Source organism: Canis lupus, chromosome 12 (assembly GCF_048164855.1).
Source record: "Canis lupus baileyi chromosome 12, mCanLup2.hap1, whole genome shotgun sequence".
Lineage (NCBI taxonomy): Eukaryota > Metazoa > Chordata > Mammalia > Carnivora > Canidae > Canis > Canis lupus.
Genome location: NC_132849.1, coordinates 34,011,398 through 34,035,857, shown reverse-complemented (window position 1 = coordinate 34,035,857; position 24,460 = coordinate 34,011,398). Strand labels below are relative to the sequence as shown.

At 38.2% G+C, this 24,460-nt stretch overlaps 1 protein-coding gene and 1 long non-coding RNA gene across 7 annotated transcripts in view; one reads left to right on the top strand and one right to left on the bottom strand.

Annotated features, from left to right (window-relative positions):
* Positions 1-24,460, top strand: part of ARHGEF33 (Rho guanine nucleotide exchange factor 33) — an 86,636-nt gene that overhangs the window by 7,462 nt on the left and 54,714 nt on the right. For all 4 annotated transcript variants that reach the window (XM_072770439.1, XM_072770442.1, XM_072770443.1 and 1 more), the window contains exons 3-4: positions 20,764-20,874; positions 22,457-22,506. In XM_072770439.1, coding sequence (XP_072626540.1) covers positions 20,850-20,874; positions 22,457-22,506 — 75 coding nt within the window. In that variant the 5' untranslated portion in view covers positions 20,764-20,849. The remainder of the gene's footprint in view (positions 1-20,763; positions 20,875-22,456; positions 22,507-24,460) is intronic.
* The window catches only part of LOC140601485 (uncharacterized), a 47,514-nt gene continuing 31,255 nt past the window's right edge, over positions 8,202-24,460 (bottom strand). For 2 of the 3 annotated variants that reach the window (XR_012004493.1, XR_012004495.1), the window contains 5 exons: positions 22,312-22,450; positions 20,720-20,824; positions 16,569-16,743; positions 13,086-13,736; positions 8,202-8,512 (listed from right to left, as the gene is read on the bottom strand). This is a non-coding gene — a long non-coding RNA (uncharacterized lncRNA). The remainder of the gene's footprint in view (positions 8,513-13,085; positions 13,737-16,568; positions 16,744-20,719; positions 20,825-22,311; positions 22,451-24,460) is intronic. The other variant, XR_012004494.1, reaches the window with a different exon arrangement.

Here is a 24,460-nt window from a genome sequence, read left to right as displayed (position 1 = left end):
AAGATCAGTGATTAAACAATAAGCTATTAGAAAGATATATTGCTAAAAATCGGATGGAAATCATTGGAAGGTCATTCCTTTTGCAAAGGAGACTGGGAGACTAAAGCTTGGAGACTGTGTGTGCAAGATAAAACTCAAAATTTGGAAAGCAGTTCTGTCCTCTCACTGCAGTGAGTCCCACACACAAACTAGTGTGGATCACTCAGGGAGTATCATTCACATCCCCATGCCTTCTGCTGTCCTCCAGTGACTCCTGATGGATGGTTTGTTTTTCCATCAACTCTTCCATCTTCAAAGAGTAGAGAAGAGAAAGACAGTAAAATTGGTCAGTTTCTCAATATTTCTACACTGAGTATATGTATTCCTTTCATAATTATTTTCCTAATTCAGGTTTCAAAGTAATGTAATTTAGAGCAAGGCTTACAAACAATGCCATATCTGGTTCATTTCTTTTTGAGTCTATTTAACCTAATATACCTAACTAAAAATCCAATTTTAGTCTCACCTCCTACTACTTGACAGTAGCTTATAATTGTGGCAAGACCATAATGTCCCAAGGATATTTACTTGATAAATATTTATTATTCATTAAAAACTTTACATATCAGATGCTGTAGGAGCTTTGAAGACTTATCCATATATTGAATATGCAGTTTTGTGTGTACGAGATATCATAAAAATTTGTTTAAATACAAAGAAGCATTTGGTCTTTGCCAAAGGGTAGTTGCTCCAAAAGATTTCTCAGTTCCCATGTTTAAATAGTGAACTTTTGTTAAAACAATATTTAATATAATTTTAGGTGAAATAGCATTGATTTTTCCAGCTTGCCTTTTTGAGGTTATTGATTTGGAGCAAAAAAAAGCATCTCCTTGCTATTACTATGAATGAATAAAGTTCTGTGTCATTTTCTTTTCTTTTTTCCTCAGGTTTACTGAGGAATAATTGACAAATAAAATTGTAATGTTTTTAACCAGCTGATTTGTTATATGTGTATGCTATGAAAAGATTTCCCCCATCGAATTAATTAAAACATCCATCACCTCACATATTTACCTTTTTTTTTTTTTTTTTTGGTGAGAACATTAAGTTCTACTCTCTTAGAAATTTTCAATTATACAGTATTATTAACTTTAGTCACTAGGTTATACATTACACCCTCAGACCTTATTCATCTTATAACTTATACCCTTTTACCAACCTCTCCTTATTGTTGTCTGCTTTAGGGAATAAAAAAATCATTAACCATCCACATACTCTGGAATTGAATTAAATTCAACTCAAACTTGTGTTGAGTGCTCATCACAAAAAGTTCTCAAACTACCTCAGAGGAATGTGAACAAATAATATAAATGTATTTACCTTTAAAAGCCTAATTTTGCATGCCTCTCTATAAAATATCTCAGCATTTAAGAATATGTAATAATTTTTAAGTTGCTTATTACTAAGTAAAATTGCCATATAAGGAGATGATCTATATTTATCCTGAGGCTTAGAGTCCAGCACTCTAGTTTGGTAAGAACCAGATGCCCACCAGGCGCTATGGCTATGAATAAGACATGGTCCCTGCTTTAGTAGAGCTGACAGTTTTGCATGGGAAAAATAGTAAATATTGCTCAGCTAAACCGCTGAGCCACCCAGGGGTCCCCAATCCCAATTGAATTCTACAGATATTCCAAGAAAGGAGAAATAACTTGCTATTGGATTGAAGGAGGAAGTTCCAGAGGTAATTAATTATATTATTAACTATAGCTAATAATTCCCAGTAGGGAGAGATACTAATAGTATGGTATGAGAATGTAGTAGAAGAAGGGTTGACTAAAGATGATTTAGAGGATCAGAGCTGGCTTCGTAGAGAAGGAGGTGCTTGAATTGAACCTTGAAGGATGAGAAATACTTCTTTAGGTAAGGAAAAATGCTTGAGGCATAGAGAACGGGAGGAACAAAAGTACAGAGGCAAGTGTTTGATGAAATGCATGAACTGTGATCATCTACCAGCTTAGCTGTTATAAGTAGCAATATCATATTTCAACTAGTTCCAGCTTAGCTGTTATAAGTAGCAATATCATATCAGCCAATTTTTCTAGCTAGCCCAGGTACACATGGGGAGCCTTACCCTGGCAGCCTCTCCGAGGTTCCAGAGAAAAGTGCCTGAGAGGATGTGATGTGATTGTGATTTGCCAATCAGTTAGTGAGAAGGGGCTCCTGAAATATAAAATTAGGTGTCGAGAGACCTGAAGCAGGCTAAAACTCTGACACTCATTCAAACAGATTTGCTTTCAATATTTAATATTTGAATAAACAACAGGCTGATCCCCTCATGGAAGAAGAGTGAAAGAGGCCCCTCAGGGGCAATATTTGGCCTCCCATCCAGGGTCAAGGCAGTTTGGCTCCAGCCTCACACTACATCACTCAGCTGAACAAACATTTTATAAGGAAACTGGACTCACCTTTCTTAGTAGGCTTTTTATTGCCACTCAAGACTGTACCTAGGGAGTGCCCAGCTGACTCAGTTGGTATAACATGTGACTCTTAATCTCAGGTTGTGAGTTCAAGCCCCATGCTGGATGTGTAGCCTATTTTTAAATGAAAGAAAGAAAGAAGAAAGAAAGAAAGAAAGAAAGAAAGAAAGAAAGAAAGAAAGAAAGAAAGAAAGAAAGGAAGAAAGAAAGAAAGATTGCACCCAGGACAGCCCATCACCCCCACCTTCCCACCCACCCACCCACATAGCCTTACCATGTTTATCGAAGCATTTATTTTAATCACACAAGATGCTTTCCTTGAGAGAAGTCCTAACAAATACAGTTTTCTCCCACTCCCATTTCCAGGGCTCTTGTAGTGCCTCTGACACATTGGTGCATGCATAGCTCCTTAATCCAGCTCTAAATCCATTTTTAGGCCTGAGAGTGTCAAGCAGTTGATTGGTGGGGGCTCCCCTGTCACATAGCTGGGCTAAGGCTGCAGCTGAAAATGCAACTTCCAGATTCTGGCTCCTGCAATGGTAACCAGGGTTTCTGAGTGAGCCATTTTATTATTTCCATTCAAACAGGAGCTTAAGACTTAGTCAAGTCACTCAAACTCTTGACCTCATTTTCTTTATTCGTGAAGCAACAGGGTTTGGCTAGCTGATCTCTATGTAATCCTTCAGTTCTGATTTTCTTCACCACTATATGCTTCATCTTTAGTTTAAAGATTGCAAGTAATTCTGGTTTGGTTTGGCTTGGTCTCTCCAAACTATGATATTGGTTCATTCATTTATTCAACACCTATTTATTTGAACCTATTCTGTGCTTGATCTTTCTGAGCCTCAGAAAATGTAGAGTGAATAAAAATGCCCATGCCCTGGTGAAGTGGAGGTGGCGGGCCAAGATGGCCAGTGAACAAATAAATAGATAGTATTGTCATTTACTGGTTAGTGCTACAGATAAAAACAAAGCAGTGAAAGGCAAGTGGACAATGGAAGTTGGGTCCTGCTCTTACACATGTGGTCAGGAAAGACCTTTCTAATAAAGTGATATTTAAGCAGCAACCAAAAGTCTTGAAACTTTTTATCCTTGATGTATGAATATGGGATATTGTAAATTTGAGAAGACCTGGAAGTTCAAGAGATGGGAATGAAATCGGCCCTGGTAGAGGTACATAAAAGTCTGGGTTTCAACCTAGCTTTTCTCTGTCATGTCCTTCACATCCCAAGATTTTCACAAATGAACTATCTCACTTCTAGGATTCTAAACATTCTATTTTAACACTTTAATAATAACTTTTCAAATGTACTGCATCTACTTGCTTCTTTCACTTTTGTCAATGGGAATTATGCCTATAAGTATGTTAATTATGAATTAACAATAAATTCAAAAAGCTTTGATAATTGAATTTACAGGAATTTACCAAGTAGGGATTTGTTTAGCATGTGAATTTTGCATCCTGATTTTCAGTACTTTCCTCTTCAGCTCCACAAACCACAGCCCAGAGGAAGGACACAACCTAAAGAATGTGTGAGAAGGAGTTAAAGAATCAAGGACTAGATTGGAAATATTCTTTTCAAAGGGGTGGGTCTCTCTCCATCCTCATTCATCTTGCCTCCACTGGCTCATTCACGAACTGCCTATCATGTGATTTGTTTTGGAGCAGGCCAGAAGCACCGGTCCCCAAGCAGATGAATGGCAGACACTGCAGGCTGAAGGCAGGTTCTGTGGTTATTAAAAGAAAAGAAAGAACAGAAAAGAAAGGAAAAGAAAAGAAAAGAAAAGAAAAGAAAGGAAAAGAAAAGAAAAGAAAAGAAAAGAAAAGAAAAGAAAAGAAAAGAAAAGAAAAGAAAAGAAGTGGGCAAACCCCAGGTAGTGAATTTGCCAAGGTGCATTCCAAAATGGGCTAAAAATGAAAAGGATTCATTTTGCTTCCAAAACACTAGCATTTTATATATATATATATATATATATATATATATATATATATATATATAGGCTAAGCCATTGCCGATTATCCTACTTTTTTTAAGTAACTTTTTTTTTTTTTTTTTTTTTTTTTTTTTAGAGAGAGAGAACCAGCAGGATGAGGAAGGAGTAGAGGGAGAAAGAGAGGGCGGGGGTGGGGAGAATGAGAATCTCGTAGGCTCCAAGCCTGATGCAGGGTCCAGCATGGGACTTGACATAGGTCTCAATCCCATGACCCTGAGACTATGACCTGAGCCGAAATCAAGAGTCAGTCACTTAACCGACTAAGCCACTCAGGTGCCCTGTAGGTTATCCTACTTTCTACCCTATAGCTCTGAGAACGCCTTTTCGGGCTGAAATAGAGCCTTAAATCCTTTCATTCTTTCTCCTTAGCATTTCCAGCCAAATTCTTCCTCCCTCAGTCTCTACATTCATGACTACCGATTATTAGATTTTTAGGTAAGAGAACATTAAACCACTTAATTATTAATAATTACACCTAATTAGCACATTAGATTATGTGCTAAATAGTTGCCACTTGCAGTGTTTAGCAGGTTTATCATCTTACTCAACAAGCTTTTTTTGAGTTCTTCTCTATGTAAGAACATAGAGTCAGCACCAAGGAGAGTAAGAGGTAGAAAAAAAATAGCCTCTTTTCTCCAGAAGTTTATAATGGAACCTGCGGCAGCAATCCCAGGACTCTGGGATCATAACTGCAGCCAAAGGCAGACACTTATCTGACTGAGCCACCCAGGCGCCCTAGAAAATGAAATTATTTATGTAAGATAAATAACAGTAGAAACTCATGGTTTAGGTTCCAACTGAATTCTTTTTTTTTTTTTTTTTAAGATTTTATTTATTTATTCATGAGAGATAGAGAGAGAGGCAGAGAAACAGGCAGAGGGAGAAGCAAGCTCCATACAGGGAGCCCAATGCAGGACTCAATCCTGGGACTCCAGGACACTCTGGGCCCAAGGCAGGCGCTAAACCGCTGAGCCACCCAGGGATCCCCGATTCCAATTGAATTCTACAGATATTCCAAGAAAGGAGAAATAACTTGCTATTGGATTGAAGGAGGAAGTTCCAGAGGTAAAGAGCCTGAGTTGGACCTCAGGGAAGGAATAAGGATTTGACAATTGGGGGAGGGGGAGGAGGGCAGACCAGGCAGCAGAGAAAGGAAGAAACAATGCAGGAATGAAAATGAATTAACTCAGCAGGCTGGAATACTTTCTACATATTGGAAACAAGGTTGGAGAGGAAGGTCAGGGACATTGTGGAGGACCCAGAAAAAATAATTGATGTATTATACTTTATAACTTGAGTCTTTGAGCAGAAGTAAGAAATGATCAAAGGAAAATAATCTAGGGGCACCTGGGTGGCTCAGTCCATTCTGCCTTTGGCTCAGGTTTGATCCCAGAGTCCTAAGATTGAGCCCCACTTGTGGGCTCCCTGCTCATCAAGGAGTCTACTTATCCCTCTCCCTCTGCCCTTCCCCTCAACTCATGTGCATGCTCTCTCTATATATATCAAATAAATAAATAAAAGCTTTAAAATAATAAAGGAATATAATCTAGTAGCAGTGTAGAGCATTGGATAAACTACTTAGGAAGCTCCTACAGATGTTTAGGCACATAGCAGTCAGGGTTGAAACAGAGAGAATGAAAAGAGAGAGGGGAAATTTAAGAAATATGACAAAGAAAGACTCGGAAGGATTTCACTGCTGGATTGGAGGAGGAGAGGAAGTTCATTTGGAGGTCTTGAGCCGGTGACAGGGCTAGGGAACTCCCAAGGGGGAGCCTGGAATAGGCTAAAGATGACCTGCAAGATTTAAACAGCTTGAGTTTGAGGTGACCATGGAACAGTCAGGTGAAAATATTCTTTAGAGAGGAATATAACAACCAGGGATGCTCATTTAGCAGGAAAAAAATAGCAAAAGATCTGAAGAATAGCTGATTTTGTTTCCTTCTCTCCAAATAAAGACCTAAGTACAAAAAAAAAAAAAAATCTAAAACTGCATAGTGGAAGAATTCAGGATTGGGAAATTGTGAACTGTTTACCATAAATCCAGTTTGGGGTACAGTGGCTTTTTGTTTTTTTGTCTCTGTTTTTGTTTTTAAGACTGAATAAAACAATTATGGAAGGCTGAGGGGACTGAGTGGGCTGGGAAAGGGAGGCTGTGAGTTGCTATGTCCCCATGTTCCCGAGTAATATTTGGAGACAGCCTGCTAGAGTCTAGTCTCAGCATTTTAGAGTTGAGAGCCTATTTCTATTACAGATGAAAATATGGAAGGCCAGAAAGAGGTCGTGGCTTCCTTGTGGCCCTGCAGAGTGAGAAGTCAGGGTTGCATCTCAGTCCCGACCCTGCCAGTAAGCAGGTGAACTACCATCTTGATACCGGAGAACATTTTTACATCCATCTATAGGGGGATGCCTGGTGAAAATGTTCAGATTGCATTACCAAAAAGCAAAATGGAGGGCCTATGAAAGCATGAAGTACGTGCCATCAGAGGCAGGAAATGATGTGGCATAGCACGTGTGTACCCCCTGTTAGATTGACTGACCTTGGTGAGAGAGCTATTTCCAAGTGACCTCAGAACAAGATGAAATGGGCATAATCTACACAAGGAATAATTTTCCTTACATCATGTTTAAACAGCCCTAGAATAGATGTCAAGTGTGATTGTTCAGTCTGTTTCCATATGTATTTTTTAAAAGTTCTGAAGAATAGGATTGCTATCTGACAATCGGGGATGGGAGAAGCATGTAATTCAGTTTGGAGGCAAGAGGATGAAGAACTTCTATGTTTCATTTACTTATTCCTGTCCCAACTTGTTCCCAAAAGGAAACTGAAACAGTGCAACAAGAGATTTGGGAATCAGAATATACTAGTCCCATTGTGTTCTTATTTCTTGATGGGATATCTCTAGACCTTTTGCCTTTGTGCCAAACCTACCAGATATTGGTAAGAAGTGGTAAGAAGTTACTCATGATTGGGTTTGATGCACCTTAACTCTAGGAAGGCCATGCAGGAAATAGGCTAAAATTAGAGACGAAATAATCAAACTAATGATGAATTTACATTTTTCATTGATGAATAAAAATATTGAATATTTCTTTAAGTTAGTATATGTTGTTAGACTCTAGTAATAACAGATTATAAAATGACCTTTGCCTTAGTGAGGATAGGTGACAGTTGAGGAGAATGGCCAAGATAGGCTTAGGAAGAGTATGACGCATGAACTGCCTTTTGGAGGTTGGTGGGATTTGGGTTGGAAGAGTGCAGAGGGTTTTAAGGCAGGGGACCTGCAGGAATTGAGATCCTCAGGTGCAAATGCATACAGCTTGTAGGTAGACCAGTTCTGCAAGGAGAATGTTGTAGCTTCTTAGTGGCCTGAGAACATTGCTGACCCCTGTCAACACTGCATGAGCTGTGGGGCTATTCTTCTAACTGAGGTTTTAGATTTGCAGGGTTTGTCTGTGATTTCCAACTCCTGGAGTCTTCGTTCACTGGGAGGTAATGAGAAATTACAGTCATTCTGAGGATTGGATTTTACACTATTCTCCTTTCTAGCAGTTCTGAAAGCGCCAAAGGCAGATCCAAATTGGATGTCATTTTATCTGAACTATGAAATGTCCCCCAGGAGAGGCAGCAGTAACCTGGTTTCCCCTCTCACCTAAAAAAGGCTTTAGTGACTGATGATCTATTTCACAAGGTACTACTAACTCAGCCACATGATCCAGCTCTTCTGAGGCTTGCTGCTGCCTCTGCCTCAGTGGGAAGCATACTTCCTGAGGACTAGTTAAGGTTTGCCACTTTGATAGACCCCTCTGCTAATTAGGGTCATCCCTAGGGCTGAAGCTCAGGGCTCTTTCTCCACGGTTCTCTTAGGAGCCTTTCTTGCCCTTCACTGTCTTCCTGCTTCTCCACTCAGGACCAGCCTGGTGAAAATACAGTGACAGTAACTTCATCTTCCTTTGAAGTAGGTATTACCTTGCACTGGGGCAACACTGGGCTCTCCACCTCTTGGAGAGTGTCTTGGAGAAGCTCTTAACTTCAGCTCAGATGAATCCAGAGAGAGAACCTGTTTGAAAGGTTGAAATTAAATTAGTAGAACCAGGATAAGAAAAGAGAGCGAGCACATCTTCCTGACTAGACCCATGCTATAGCATTTAGGTTCACAAAATTGGGTTCTGGCACATTTATGTATGCCAGACAATAAAATGAGTCAGAAGACCCCTTGGAAGTAATAGGCTCTGAAACTGGTGATATGTTTTGATGTCTCAAATGACATGATAAATTAAATTTTGACTTTAATTTTTAAAATAATTATCTCTAACCATTGGGTTGTTTTTTTGTGTGTGTGATAGCATACTGGTGTTTTTTTTTTTTTTTTTTTTTTTCCGATTGATGTTGACATATAGCAAGCAACTCAACCAAATTTCTCTATCCTGGCTGATATTATGTAAACAAACAAATAAACATGAATATGCCTGTGGAGTAGAAGTAGAAAGATCTCTGTTTTTCTGTATTTTTTTTAATTTATTTATTTTTTCATGAGAGACACAGAGGCAGAGACAGAAGCAGGCTCCACACAGACAGAGGCAGGGAGCCCAATGTAGGACTCGATCCTGGATCCCAGGATCACGCCCCGAGCCGAAGGCAGATGCTCAACCGCTGAGCCACCCAGGTGTCCCGTGTTACTCTGTATTCTGATGTAAAGAACCTCTATGTGCTCCTGAGATACAGGGTTGCCCACTTGTTGCTCCTTTTCTCACTGGCTTTGGGAGCTCTCGGATTGCTGGCAATAGTGAAGGATCAGTGGTACTTAGTTTTAGTGTGGGACCACTCCTTAGGAGATTGCAGGATCTTTAAGCCCCATGGTGGGCACAGGGGATATATTTCTGCTACTAAAACTTTGCTTGATGGGTTTTTTCCCCCCTCACAAAAACCACCTCCAGGCTAAACTCTTTCTATTTACCAGTAATTGTTTTTTGCCTATGTGAAGCACCATGTGTTAGAAGGCACGTTTCTCTTGTAGTACTGGATGGGAATTCAATTCAATTCCACAAGTATTTGTTGATGACAAACTCAGAATGTCACAAAGAGCTGGGGACACAAAGACAAATAAACCCCACTCTGCTCCCATGTTGCTCAGTCTGGTGAGGCGATTAGCATTCAGACAGTTAACCAACGCTATGATGATGGCTTTGTGACCTGGTTCAGTTGGCAGGGGCTGCCCTGTTTCTAGCAACACCCACATATGGGAAAAAATCAATTAAGAGTCTGACTTGAGGACCAAGGACCATTTTCAAAATAAGACTGCTTAATTGGGGGGCTGTCTGGCCCTATATTTTAATTCTTTAATGTATTGCTTTTGTCACCATAAGCTGTTATATATTCAAGAATGATTTGGTTATCTATATTTTTAGAAGCAGGAATAAAAAAATAACACTATCATGGGGTATCCTTGTTTTAAATACTTGCATCCATGCCTATATATTGTGAAATTTATTTTATCTCCCTATCATTTTGCTTCTAAGGGTCATGTCATGTTCTTTGTTTTCTTTCATTATGTTGATTAATAAATTATATTAATAGATTTATAAGCATCCAGCCATTTTTGTGCTCTAGAATAAATTCATGTTATTGTATTTTTGCTTTCTGATATTTTATTCAGAATATTTGTATATTTATTTATTTAGGCTATTCTAGAGTAGATTCAGGATCAGAACCTCATAGGATGGAAATAGTGATTTACATATGTACTATTCTCTGGTACAGATTAAATAATAGTCACTGCTATTTTCAGAAATTTCCTGTGATATTATCCTAGGTTATTTCTTATTTGAGAAGTAGATATTTGACATCCCTCTTTCAATATCTTCTCTAGACAGTTGTTGTTGACTTTATGGTTTTTATTTTTTAAAAAATTTTAAAAAGATTTTATTTATTTGAGAGAGAGAGAGAGCACAAGCAGGGGGAGTGGCAGGTAGAGGGAGACGGAGAAGCAGGCTCACCGCTGAGCAGGGAGTCCAATGTGGGATCACGACCTGAGCTGAAGGCAGATGCTTAACCAATTGAGTCACTCAGGTGACCCTGGCTTTATACGGTTTTTAAAACAAAGCTCAGCAATTTATGTTTTCCTAGAAAATTGTCCATTTCATCTAGCTTTAAAAATTATTGGCAATAAATGACACATAAAATTTTTAAAGTAATATTTCATAGCCTCTGAATTGGTGGTTATATCCCTCTTTTTTTCTATTCTCTCTCTCTCAATCTCCCTCTGTCTCATCAGACCTGTCAGAACTTTTCTCCTTTTACCAATCCATTCAACCTGTTTGTTCAGATGGCTCTCAGAGCCCACATAGGAAGGAACACATCATTAATGACAGTAAAAGTGTTTCCTTATATTATAGTGCTTTGAAATCCTGTGGCATGAAGTAGTTTATTTAAAGATCTAAGCTAATAGAGTAATGGTCTCACTTAGAGCTACTTCTTAAGTAACTTTGAGTAAATACTTAATTGTTCAGAACTTCAGTCTCCTTCCATATAACCTAGATGGTAACAGTGCCTTGCAGAGGGATGAAGTAAGGGATCAAGTAATGATCTAGTAAGACAGCATCGGAGAAAGTACAAACTATGACATATATACAAACAAGGTCATGAAATATGTCATATCGTGAAACCTATGTCACTTCCAAGTTAGAGAAGAAATCAAACAACCCCTTCCATAATTTTTAAAGCATTCTTCTAAGATCAGACAGATCACAAAGATCATACAGATTTTCCTCCCTGAAAATGTTTGCAGGATTTTTCCTGATGAATTACTTTAGTTTCAGGGTAGAATATTTCCTCATCACCCTCCCCCCAACATAAAAAGTTCTCATTCTACTAATTAGAAATGTGCACTAAAGACCCATTCAATAAAGGACACCGAAATGGAAATTAACTCAATTCTGCTTTCAATTAATTCCAATTCCCCAAAGTGCCAAACTTTCTTTTTCTGTCACAGCAGTAATTGGAAAGTAATAAGACAATCCTAAGTTTTTGTGGTCTTATGCGTGTTTGTGTGTGTGCGGTATGCATTCTAGGTCAGTCTGGGGGAGGGTCAGGAGATCTTTTTTGGTATTCTTTAGGCTTCTATTAACTTTATTAATATTATTAACTTTATTATTTGAATTAATTTCATAAAAAGTCTGGCTATCACTTCTTGGGTTAATTCCTATTTCTCTATTGCAATAATTTTATTGCAGTAATTTTAGAACCTTTGTCTTTAAGCAGCAGCAATCAATTTAAAAGGAAACCCTTCCCCAAAAGCTGCAGTTTGTTAATCAGACAAGAACAGGGAGACTCTGGTTGAAAGGGATGGAAAGGGGGGGTCCAGGTGCCCACAGCTTGGTGGCTTTCTCCTTGTTTCATGGCAGGTTCAAAAAAGCCCACAGGCTTCAAAGAATATACAGAAAACCATTGCTCTATATAACAATCAGCCATGGTTTAGTAACTAACAGGCTTTTCCTAAAAACTTAACAGTGTTTTCCAAGGGTCTGCCAAATCCCACATGGGTGTGTTTAGAGCCCAGGACTGCTATTGTAGAGATGGAAATATAGGAGGAAGACTGAGGAGGAGTAGAAGCCATGTTAACTTGGTGAGAGGAAAGCATCTGCTAGTTATTCAAAGGTAGGCAGTGATTCCAGCACAATGAAGGACAGATAGAGAATAGGCTCAGAGTGTGAGGGATTCCTACAGAAAATGAAGAAAAGACTAAGATCTCAAAGGGAATGTTAGAATGTAGTAAGGCTTTTTCCAGAAAAAGTCATACAACTTTTCCATGTAATCTTGTTATTGTCCCTTTTAAGATGTGCCTTTCAATGTATGTTACTCATTTATATGATCATAATATTTGCACTAGTAATTCTCTTCTGGAAACCTTGCCTAAGGAAAAACTGTCTTAAATATGAAAAGAAAAAAAAGCTATATTTCTTTTAATGTTTATTTATTATAGTGAAAAGAAGAAAACTGTCCTAATGTTGAATAATTGGGGGAAGGAAAGAAAACAATGACACATTTCCTCAATTATTTTTCAGTAACAAAAATAATGGTTGTGTAACTATTTGGAGAAAGATACAAAACAGCCTTCTGAAATCACAGAGACCTGAGTTCTAATTCAGACTCCCTCTGCCATTTTTTATCCATGATCCTGGGTATATTATCACTTCATTTTCCCAACCCTCAATATTCTCATTATAAAATGAGGATAATGATGCATGCTCAACAGAACCAATATGAGGATTAAATTAAATGTGATAATATAAATAAATATGAAGCAATAGTGTTTGGCACATAGCAGCTGTTCAATAAATATGATTTCTCTCTCCACCATTCTTTTTTTTTTTTTTTTGAGTTCATTGGTGTTCAATTTACTAAAATACAGAATAACCCCCAGTGCCCGTCACCCATTCACTCCCACCCCCCGCCCTCCTCCCCTTCCAACACCCCTAGTTCGTTTCCCAGAGTTAGCAGTCTTTACGTTCTGTCTCCCTTTCTGATATTTCCCACACATTTCTTCCCCCTTCCCTTATATTCCCTTTCACTATTATTTATATTCCCCAAATGAATGAGAACATATAATGTTTGTCCTTCTCCGACTGACTTACTTCACTCAGCATAATACCCTCCAGTTCCATCCACGTTGAAGCAAATGGTGGGTATTTGTCATTTCTAATAGCTGAGTAATATTCCATTGTATACATAAACCACATCTTCTTTATCCATTCATCTTTCGTTGGACACCGAGGCTCCTTCCACAGTTTGGCTATCGTGGCCATTGCTGCTATAAACATCGGGGTGCAGGTGTCCCGGCGTTTCACTGCATCTGTATCTTTGGGGTAAATCCCCAGCAGTGCAATTGCTGGGTCGTAGGGCAGGTATATTTTTAACTGTTTGAGGAACCTCCACACAGTTTTCCAGAGTGGCTGCACCAGTTCACATTCCCACCAACAGTGTATGAGGGTTCCCTTTTCTCCACATCCTCTCCAACATTTGTTGTTTCCTGCCTTGTTAATTTTCCCCTTTCTCACTGGTGTGAGGTGGTATCTCATTGTGGTTTTGATTTGTATTTCCCTGATGGCAAGTGATGCAGAGCATTTTCTCATGTGCATGTTGGCCATGTCTATGTCTTCCTCTGTGAGATTTCTGTTCATGTCTTTTGCCCATTTCATGATTCTCCACCATTCTTTATATACATGGAAAGATGCTTAAACTCTATCAATGGATTCATTGACAAACTTAAGGAAATATATGGTTTCCTAGGAAAACAAATTACAGAATTAAGTAGAAAAATTGAGATTACCTTTGAGAAAACTGAAAAAGGTTTAAAGATATGTCTACTTTTTAAAAATATATTATTTATTTATATATTTATGAGAGACACAGAGAGAGAGGCAGAGACATAGGCAGAAGGAGAAGCAGGCTCTCTGCGGGGAGCCTGATGTGGGACTTGATCCCAGAACCTCCAGATTACCACCTGAGGCCAAAGGCAGATGCTCAATGACTGAGCCACTCAGCTGCCCAATCTGTCTACCTTTTCTTAAAAAGCACTAGGTCCAAATGATTTCATAGCTATGCTCTATTATCTTTTAAAGACAGATAATTCCAATTTAATTGAATTTTTTGTAAATTATAGGAAAAGATTGAAAACTTTCTAGTTCATTTTAGGAAGCTAGCATAACCTTAATGCCAAAAAAGAGTAAAAGATAAAAAACATAAATCTTCCACAGATCAAAATCACTCATGAATATAGATGCAAATTGTCTAAATATTAACAAATAGAATCCAGCAGTATATCAAAAGAGATGACCAAGCAAATATTATAGAATGTAAGGATGACTCAACATCAAGGAATCAGCATAATTCATTATAATACTAAATTTTTAAGAAGTAATTCTATCAACAGCTACTGAGAGGACCAATAAAATATAATACACATTCCTAATAAGAAATTTTAGTAAAATAGAACTAAAAAGAAATTACTTAAATATGATAAAGATTATTTGCCAAAAAGAGCAAGTATCATGCTTAAAGCCATTTACATTAAAATCAGAAAATGGATAATGATGTCCACTATTACCATTATTATTAAACACTATACTGGAAGCTCTAACAAATACAATGGTGACAGCGAAATAGCCAGTATAAATATTTGAAAATAAGGATAAAAATCACCTAGAAAGGAGGAACCTGGCTGGCTCAGTCAGAAGAGTGTGTGACTCTTGATCTCGGGGTTCTGGGCTTGAGCTTAACCCAGGCTTGGGGTAGAGATTATTTAAAAAATAAAATAAAATAAACTTAAAAAAATTACCTAGGAAGCTCAAGAAATACTCATTTATTTATTTTATTTTTTAAAGAGGGCTCCACTCTGGGTTTTAACTCACAATCCTAAGATCAAGACCTGAGGTGAGATCAAGAGTCGGACACTTAAATGACTGAGCCACCCAGGTGTCCCCAAAAATACTCATTTAGAAATCTTTTGTAATTAATAAAGGAATTTACTAAGGTGGCCAAATGTAAAATAAATATAAAAAAGATAGAGGATACAGGGCAGATGAATGAATAAATAAAATCTTTAAAAAAATAGAGGATACAAAAACCAGCTAGCAATGGAATTGGAAAAATGCCATTCACAATAGCAATAAAAATTATAAAACGCTGAAGAATAAATTTCACAGGAATGGTACAGGATCTTTAAGAAGAAAACAATAAAATCTGATCAAAAGACTTTTTTTTTAAATTAAAGATTTAATTTATTTATTCATGAGAGACACAGGCAGAGGGAGAAGCAGGCTCCACGCAGGGAGCCGGATGTGGGCTTGATTCCGGGATTCCAGGATCACACCCTGGGCCAAAGGGAGGCGCTCAACCACTGAGCTACCCAGGCATTCCTGATCAAAAGACCTTAAGCAAGATCCAGTCAAATGGAAAAAACATACATGCTCTTGGATGACAAGATCTGATGTAAAAAAAGATCAGTTGTTCCAAATTAATATATAAATCTAATGTAATTTCAGTGAGAATCCCAATCTTTTTTGTAATGGGTAAAATAATCTTGGAGTTCATTTATTCATATGGTAAAATAAATATCAGATAAAACAAATTATAAAAAATAATAGTTGACTCGCCTTACCAAATATCTTTAAAATATCAGAGAACACCTATAATTTGTGGTTTGGGAATAGACATAGAGAGATCGGAATGGAATAGAGGGCCCACAAAAGGTCTCTGTGTATATGAGAATTTAATGTGTAACAAAAATAATGTTCAGTTCTGTGAAGGAAAAGGATGGCTATGCAATGACTGGTGCAGGTACAAATGGCTATCCATCTGGAAGATAAAGAAGATTGAACATGCCCTCACACTTCATATAATAACAAGTTCCAAATGAATTAAACACTTAAAAATAATGAATGCTTTAGGAGAAAATTTAGGGAAACATGGATATAAAACATTGGAGCTTCAGAGAGCTTTTAAAGCAGTGCAAGAAATCTAGAAGTAAAAAGGGAAAAATACCTATTTGATTTCATAAATTGAAAAATATTTCAGTAGCCAAAATGACCATAAAGTCAGAAGACCAAAAAAAAAATAGATGGGAAAAATATTCAAAATTCACACAACAAATAAAAATCTAACCTGTATTATATGAAAACTCTTACTGATTGATAAGGAGAAGATAGATAACCCAATGGAAAAATATGCAAAACAGAGGAATAGGTAATCCCAAAACAGCATTTCTAAATGTACAGTAAGTATATGTAGAGATGCTCAGTAGCAGTAGTAATCAGCAAAAATAGCAATGAGCTATCACTTGTCACTCACCTAACTGGCAAGAAGTAAAAAGTGTTAATATCCACTATAGGCTGGGATACAGGAGAGGTACTCGTGCAATATTCTTGGGGGAAATGAGAATAATTACAGTCCTTTTGTGAAACAGCCTAGTTGTATCTGTTAAAACCACACATAATTAAAAGCACCAATGAGTAAGGCTCTATGTACCAAGTTGTTATAGGATTGTTTGCAGTGGCAAAGTAATGGAAATAGAGGGAATGTACGCCAATACAGAAATGATTAACATAGGTCATCCGTACCTCAGATACTAGACAGCCATTAAAAATAATTTATTGGGGATCCCTGGGTGGCTCAGTGGTTTGGTGCTTGCCTTCGGCCCAGGGTGTGATCCTGGGGTCCCAGGATCGAGTCCCGCGTCGGGCTCCCTGAGTGGAGCCTGCTTCTCCCTCTGCCTGTGTCTCTGCCTCTCTGTCTCTGTCATGAATAAATAAATATAATCTTAAAAAATGAATAAAAATAAATAAAAATAATTTATTGGATCTACACCAATTAACTTGGAAAGATTGCCACGATGTATTATTAAGTGAAAGAAATAAGATGCAGGGAGGTCTAGTTTGGACCTATGATAACTTGTATGTTCTGTGTATGTGTGTGTGTATACAATTATATGAGAATGGAGAAAGGAATGGAAGAACACTAGCAAACTGCTAACATGGATGGGACTGGGGAGGAACACTCCTCCTCTCTGCTCAAATGGCCACAATAAGAACATGAGTGGGCAGCCCGGGGGGCTCAGCGGTTTAGCGCCGCCTTCAGCCCAGGGCGTGATCCTGGAGACCCGGGATCGAGTCCCACGTCGGGCTCCCTGCATGGAGCCTGCTTCTCCACCTCTCTCTCTCTCTCTCTCTCTGTCTCTCATGAATAAATAAGTAAAATCTTAAAAAAAAAAATGAGTAACAAGGATCCAATATTTTTGTAAAGGGGATTTTTTTAAAAAGATTTAATTTATTTATTCATGAGAGATACACAGAGAAAGGCAGAGAGACATAGGCAGAAGGAGAAGCAGGCTCCCTGCAGGGGGACTGTTTCAGGACTCGATTCCAGGACCCCGGGATCATGAGGTGAGCTGAATTCAAGCAGATGCTCAACCACTGAACCACCCAGGTGTCCCAAGAATCCAATTTTTTAAAAAAGATTTTATTTATTTATTTATTTATTTATTTATTTATTTATTTATTTATGAAAGACACATAGAGAAAGGCAGAGACACAGGCAGAAGGAGAAGCAGGCTCCATGAAGGGAGCCTGACGCGGGACTCGATGCCCGGACTCCAGCATCATGCCCTGAGCCAAAGGCAGGCGCTAGACCACTGAGCCACCCAGGGATCCCCAAGAATCTAATTTTTAAAAAGAAAGTAAAGGGACTCCTGGGTGGCTCAGCGGTCGAGCGCCTTCGTTTGGCCCAGGGTGTGATCCTGGAGACTAGGATCGAGTCCCGTGTCAGGCTCCCTGCATGGAGCCTGCTTTTTCCCTCTGCCTGTGTCTCTGCCTCTCTCTGTGTGTCTCTCTCTGTCACTCATGAATAAATAAAGTCTTTAAAAAAATAAAAAAATAAAATAAAAAGAAAGTAAAACATGGTATAATGTAGGTAATGCAATAGTGATGCAAGTAGGTCCAACCAATCATGTAAAACATTCAAGAGAAGAAAGATTGGCAGGCAATACAGCTAAATGATTATCGCGGTTGTTTAAGTAGAGGCATTATAGTTGGTTTTTTCCTCTATATTTTCTAAATTTTTTCCATTGTAGTTTTGTTGGTTTTGTATATAAATAAATAAAATAAAAATTCTAATTTACTTTCTACTAACCACACACATTTTATCATGTCTTGAAATCAATCACCATAGGTAGATAGGTGAGCTTGATGATGTCCTAACTCTGAAAATGTGTAAATTTACATATTATTTATGACATATAAGAGATATTTTCAGTTTGTTTTTAATTAGTTGTAGATTAGATAACTAAATCCCTAGGAAATAATTATCCATAAAAATATGGCTTTCAATATTTCAAGATTTTTTTCTCCTCTAAACAGTAATAGACATCACTTCTAACAGTAATTTTCAAAGCTGTGAGGCTTTGAGCAGGTCATTTTCTTCCCCTCCCCAGGCCTCAGCTGAGCCTATAAATGAAGAAGCTGGATGAAATAATTTTCTCATGGCCTTTGGCTCTAACATTCTGTGATTTAATTTGCATACATCATAGAATGCATTAGATATCAAACAAATGAACAATTGCTAAGGAGAAGAAAGTTTTCCTCTGAGCAATACTTAAATCAGCTCTAAAAGATATTCAGATAACTAGAGAAAATGCCCAACCTTGATGTAACTTTCATGCTCACTTGAAAAATGTACAAGATTCCAAAGACTATATAGTATTGACTTTCTTGATATCCCTCATTTATAATTATATAGCTGTTGATAAAATGCTTTTTCATTAACGTTTACCCTTTTGCCCCTGCCAAGTTATTATTTTGCTTTACAGACTTCAATATATGAATGAAAGGTTGTTTTTGTTTTTTAAAAAGATTTATTTATTTGAGAGAGAGACAGTATGAGTAGGAGGGGCAGAGGGAGAGGGAGAGAAAATCTCAAGTAGACTCTACACTGACTGTGGAGCTGACTGCAGGCTCCATCTCATGACCCTGAGATCATGACCTGACTTGAAACCAAGAGTTGGATGCTTAAGTGACTGTACCACCCAGAAACTCCTGAATGAAAAGTTTTAATTCTGATTTCTTGAGGTATAACATGTAGCAAATAAAATGCATTCCATTAAAACATACATTTTATGAATTTTGGCAAACTTATGCACCTGTATAACTACTATCACAATTAAGCAATAGAACATTTCTATCACTCTAAAAAGTTCCTTGTGCCTCTACCCAGTTAAGCCTCACCTCCTACCCTACATAATTACTGATCTGCATTTTGTCACTATAGATTAGATATGTCCTTTGTAGGCCAATGAACAAATTTTTTACTGTGTTTTCTCAGTCTTGGATAGTGTTAATATATTTTGATAGTTTCAATCAGGATTCTTAGTTGCATCCAACAAAAAAGAGCTCTGGCTGATTTCAGCAGCAAAGGAGTTTGTTGAAAGGCAGCTCATAGAATTCCTGGGAGACTGGGGAACAAGACTGGGATTATGCAGCCAGCAACAATGCCCCAAATCATAGAGTACAGCTGTTCTGGTGAGGAAAGCACCACAAGCAGCACTTGGAGTTACCTAAGCTCTGTACCACATCATGGTCACCACTACCACCCTTGCTGCCACTGCTGTTTTAGGAACTGTTTCTTAGAAAGTACTAAGTATGTCCAATATATCTGTCCTAGGAAATCCTTCTGCAACTTCCAGTGTCAACTGGAGTGAGTAAATCTGCGTGGCATATCCTAGGTCATGTGGCTCTTATGCATAAGCTGCAAGAAAGGCTAGAACATGCCACTTACAGCCTCTAGAGCAAGAGGTTTAATCAAACTTCATAAGATGGGAGGATTCCCCCATCATTGGAAGGGGTTAAAATTCTAGATGGCCAAAAGGAGGGCCAACGTCTACAATACTGACAGTTACATTTGTTCATTAGATTGCATTCTGAACTTGCAGCTTCATATCTAATGGTCACTACAACTAGGCCACATTTGATAACACCTCCTGTGTCTAAAGTGGCCTACCGGACTCTGAAAGTGGGAATGACATCATCAAAGCACTTACTGTGTAATGAAATAGAAGTAGATGTATTTGCCTTCATACTTGCTTAAGTTTTTTCTACTTAAGGCGATTTCCCTAAACCAGAACCTATTAATAAAATTAATGGGTCTAAACTAATGGATTTAATTGGAAAAAGAATGTAGCATATTAAAAACCACCGTAATTTTAAGTAATAAATTTCATATTTATTTACAAAATACTTATCTTTAACTTTTTCTTTGAAGTTTTTACTTATTTATTCATGAAAGAGAGAGAGAGAGAGGCAGAGATGTAGCCATAGGGAGAAGCAGGCTCCCTGCAGGGAGCTTGATGTGGGACTCGATCCTAGTCAAAGGTGGATCCTCAACTGCTGAACCATCCAGGCATCCCTTACCTTAAACTTTTTTTTTTTTTAAGATTGTATTTATTCATGAGAGATACAGAGAGATTGGTAGTGACACAGGCAGAGGGAGAAGCGGGCTCCACACAGGAAGCCTGATGTGGGACTCAATCTTGGGACCCCAGGATCATGCCCTGAGCTGAAGGCAGATGCTCAACTGCTGAGCCACCCAGGCGATCCACCTTTAACTTTTAAACTAAATATTAACTTGATATTTTTCCGAAATTACATAAACCTCAAGTTGCCTCTAATAGCTGTGTTCATTTCAATTATTTTAAGTTAACACATAAAATAAGTCCAGTTACTTCACCAGTTCTTCCTGCTATCCCTTCTTGATTTCATTTGACAGGTCCAGAGAAGAAGGGGTGGCCTGATCCAGGGACAATGAAGATGTAATGTTGAAGAATCAGCTGGAGGAAAGAAGCAACAGTCACCATGGAAAAGACAAAAACAAAGCAAGGTTAGATTTTTCCTATGTCTTGCTTTATATTTTGGGATGTAAGAAATGTAGGTTTCAGTGTTCTCTTGCCATTGTATCAAAACATGATAATATGTTACCTTGACTATTCTCATTTCCTTATCATCGTGTAATGACCACGAAGAGCACAAACTTGGTGCTAGAAAAACAGGAAATGCTATACATATAATTTGGTCTGAGTAGTTATCTTATTTTTCTTGGCAATAACTTTAGGACTTGCTTCAGGACAACCTGCTGAATGAGGCAAAGATACAGATTCAGCTAAGAAACATCCAATACCCTCTAGGTTAGCCTAGAAACATAAGTGCTCTCTCTTTTCATCTTTGCCATATAGAATCAACCATATGGAAATAGTTTGTTATCACCTCCAATTTCCAGATAAGGAAACAGTCATAGAGAAGTCAAGCTACAATCACAAAATGTCAGAGTTTGATCTGGGAGCCTGGTCTCTGTTCTCACATTCTGGTCCTTGCCATGATACCAGGCTGTTGGAACACAGTGTAAAATAAGCTAAGTAATCTTTACCCAAGCTTGTGTGGGGAGTTTTGGTTATTTCAAACCATCCAGATTTTGGAGGAACAGCCTTCTATCTGTATAAGTTCTGGGCTGAGGTTATATATTATTTATGAACTTAATACACTGAGGGTGTTTCCTCTAAGGAAGGGTTTTCTATGCAGCATGTCTTAGAGAACAATATACGTGTCCATGTAACCAAACATTTGCAACCAGTACTTTCATCTATAAATTGCTTGATTCATACAATGTGACCATTTCTCCAACAATGGAGATATAGCTAAATGGATGAGCTGCATGTTTTACACGGATTGTCTTGTATTCATGGTCAGCCAATCTGATTCTGAAAGGTACACTCTAAGCCAACCATCTTTCTCCCTAGTTTGTAGTGGTTTTTATAAACCTACTACTTCCTTTGTCTTTGCCCTGTGTTTTGCAATCTCTAGTGTTTCTAATATTATTTTCTTTTTGCCTGCATTCTTCCCAGAATCTTTCCATTGACAATTCCCTTCTACCAACCCTCTTGCCCAGGAAGACAGTAAGATTACCTTAGCTGATCTGGGCAGTGACAGGAGGCGAGAGCTTAGAAGTTTGGCAAGGACATTTTATGCAGGCTTCCTGAGAACAGCAGAGTGATGATGGGGCAGGTGCCTTGTGTAGCCTTCCTGGTTATAGAACTACCCCCTCAAGTAAACTGCTGTCAGCCCCACGAACATGAAGGAAACCCTTCATGCACATTCCCTTCTGGTTGATTAATGATGATTAATCATTCAGTTCGGTTGAGAAACTTTCCCACTGCGGTAGAACAAGTTTCTTTGTTTTGTTTTGTTTTGCTTTTCACTACAAGAGTTATATCAGGTAGAAATGGTTAGGTCATTAGGATGTGAATATAGAAACCACCCTCACCAGCTTATGTTTTGTTCTTATATTGTTGGTTTCTTGTCATGCAGTCACAGATTTAAGATCCTCTAAGTCCCCTTTTCCTCTGTGTGTGAAGAGGCCAGGGACAGAGTGAGTTATATTCATTGAACAGAGCTCTTTCTTCCTACAGGAGAGAATGAACATATGCCAATGAATAATCCTTCCACACAGATTTACCAGGTAAAGACAATTAGATTGTTTTGAACACTCCTTGTGTGATGATGATGACTGTCATTTGTGTATAAAATTTTCTAGCACTTGCAAGTGCTTACACATCTCTCACTGCGTTTGTTCACTTAACAGGACTCTGAGATAGTCAGGGGAGAGAGTGCCACTCATGTTGCACTTTTGAGAAAACTGTTTAGTGAAGAACAGCTTATCCAGGTTATAAATTATACCACTATCACTTCCACGTCCACTTTGCTTTTCTAGCCTGTCACCACCAACACTATGGCCATTACATTGTATAATGCCATCTCCACGAGAGACGAGAGTGAAGGAGAGAGCAAGATCTGTTTTTGTTTGTTTGTTTGTTTCCTACTTTAACAGGGAGAATTGAGGACTGAAAGGGAGTTAACACTGCAAATGTTCAAATATGGTGATAGAAAAAATTTTAAGCTCCTTTTAAACAATGGAAATAATGTACAAGGAAGATACATATTCTGCAAAACATTTTGAAATACATTTGCAACAAGGATCACATGGGGCTGCTTTGGCTTTCTAAACAGTATTTGTTTGGCTTCTATCTTCTAAATGTAAATTTGAAGTAAAATTCTGTCCTTAAAAATCATGGGAATTAATTCTGATGTAATTTGTAGTATAAAAGCAGCTCTGGCTAGGGAAATTCATGCTCCTCTCTAGAGTTAGGGCACTGTTCTCTGGATTGCAGGAGGAGGGAGAAAGAAACAACAGGGCTTGATGGGCTGGGAGAAAGGATGACTTCAAAGTTGGCTGTAAAGTTCTAAGCTTTCGTTAGGATAAAGAGTAGTTTTCTGTAAAGAGCTACAGGAATCCAGAAGAGTGGAGAGTTTTAGGGGAAATATTATTTAGATTTGTTGAGATTAAGTGATAGTAGAGTGAATATTTTCACAACTAGTTGCAAGATATATCATGCAATAGATCATTGCTGCGGGCCAATGAGGGCAAGCCAACACAGAATTATGAAAACATTTTTGTAATCATGTTGCTCCTAGACCAAAACCAGCAGTGGGAATGGGTAGAGGAAAGAGCTTCATTTGAATTTAATACGTATTTATTGAGCAGTTACTGTGTACAAAACCAACTGCTTGGCCTAATGAGAAATAACAGATGCAACAGATATTTGCAATTGATTTTTAAGTGTCCACCACCTGGAAAACATATACAATTAATAGTTCAAACAGGTAGGCTGTTGGAAGGATTACAACAGAGGGATGAATGAATATTGGCTGAAGGATTTGAACCAGGCATTTAAGGACAAATTGGTCGTTTGGTAAGTGGATATGGGGAAGGGTGTTTCAAGCAAAGGGACCAGCTTGAACAAAGGCCTGGAAGTAAGAGTGAGTCTTCACTCAGTGCTGATTTGATGCTGCACTTATCCATGACCTCCAAATGCCTTCCTTGCCCACCTCCTCTCTGTTCACATCTGACTTGTGTATGGCATATGAATGACTGTGAGTATGTCTTTAAACTTAGGCATGATTTAAAGTCTATTATAGACTTTATGTAGGTCACTCCCTGAATGTTGGCTAAATATAGCAGCAGTGGGGGGTGGCCTCATTCTCTTATTGTATCACAAATCCAAGTACATCTGTTAACAGTGGAACAAATGAAGAGTGGAAGTGAAGTTGGTCTCTATGACCTCTGTGATGCTGTGATTATAACCCCATCCTTGTTTTAAAAGCATGCTTCCTAAGCCCCAGTCTGTTTACTCCAAGCAACATTTAACCAAAAGAAGATGAAGGAGAAGTAAAGAAAGAAGAAGAGGAAGAGGAAGGAGGGAAGCAGGGAGAGGTTAACTATAATAGAGTACAACCTATACCAAAAAGGGAGAGCAAAATATGAAACCTGAAGCAAAATGTGATGTGTTAGTCACTTTCCATCTATTTTATAGATCCCGACCTGATATTATAGTAAATATTATCTTGTTAATTTA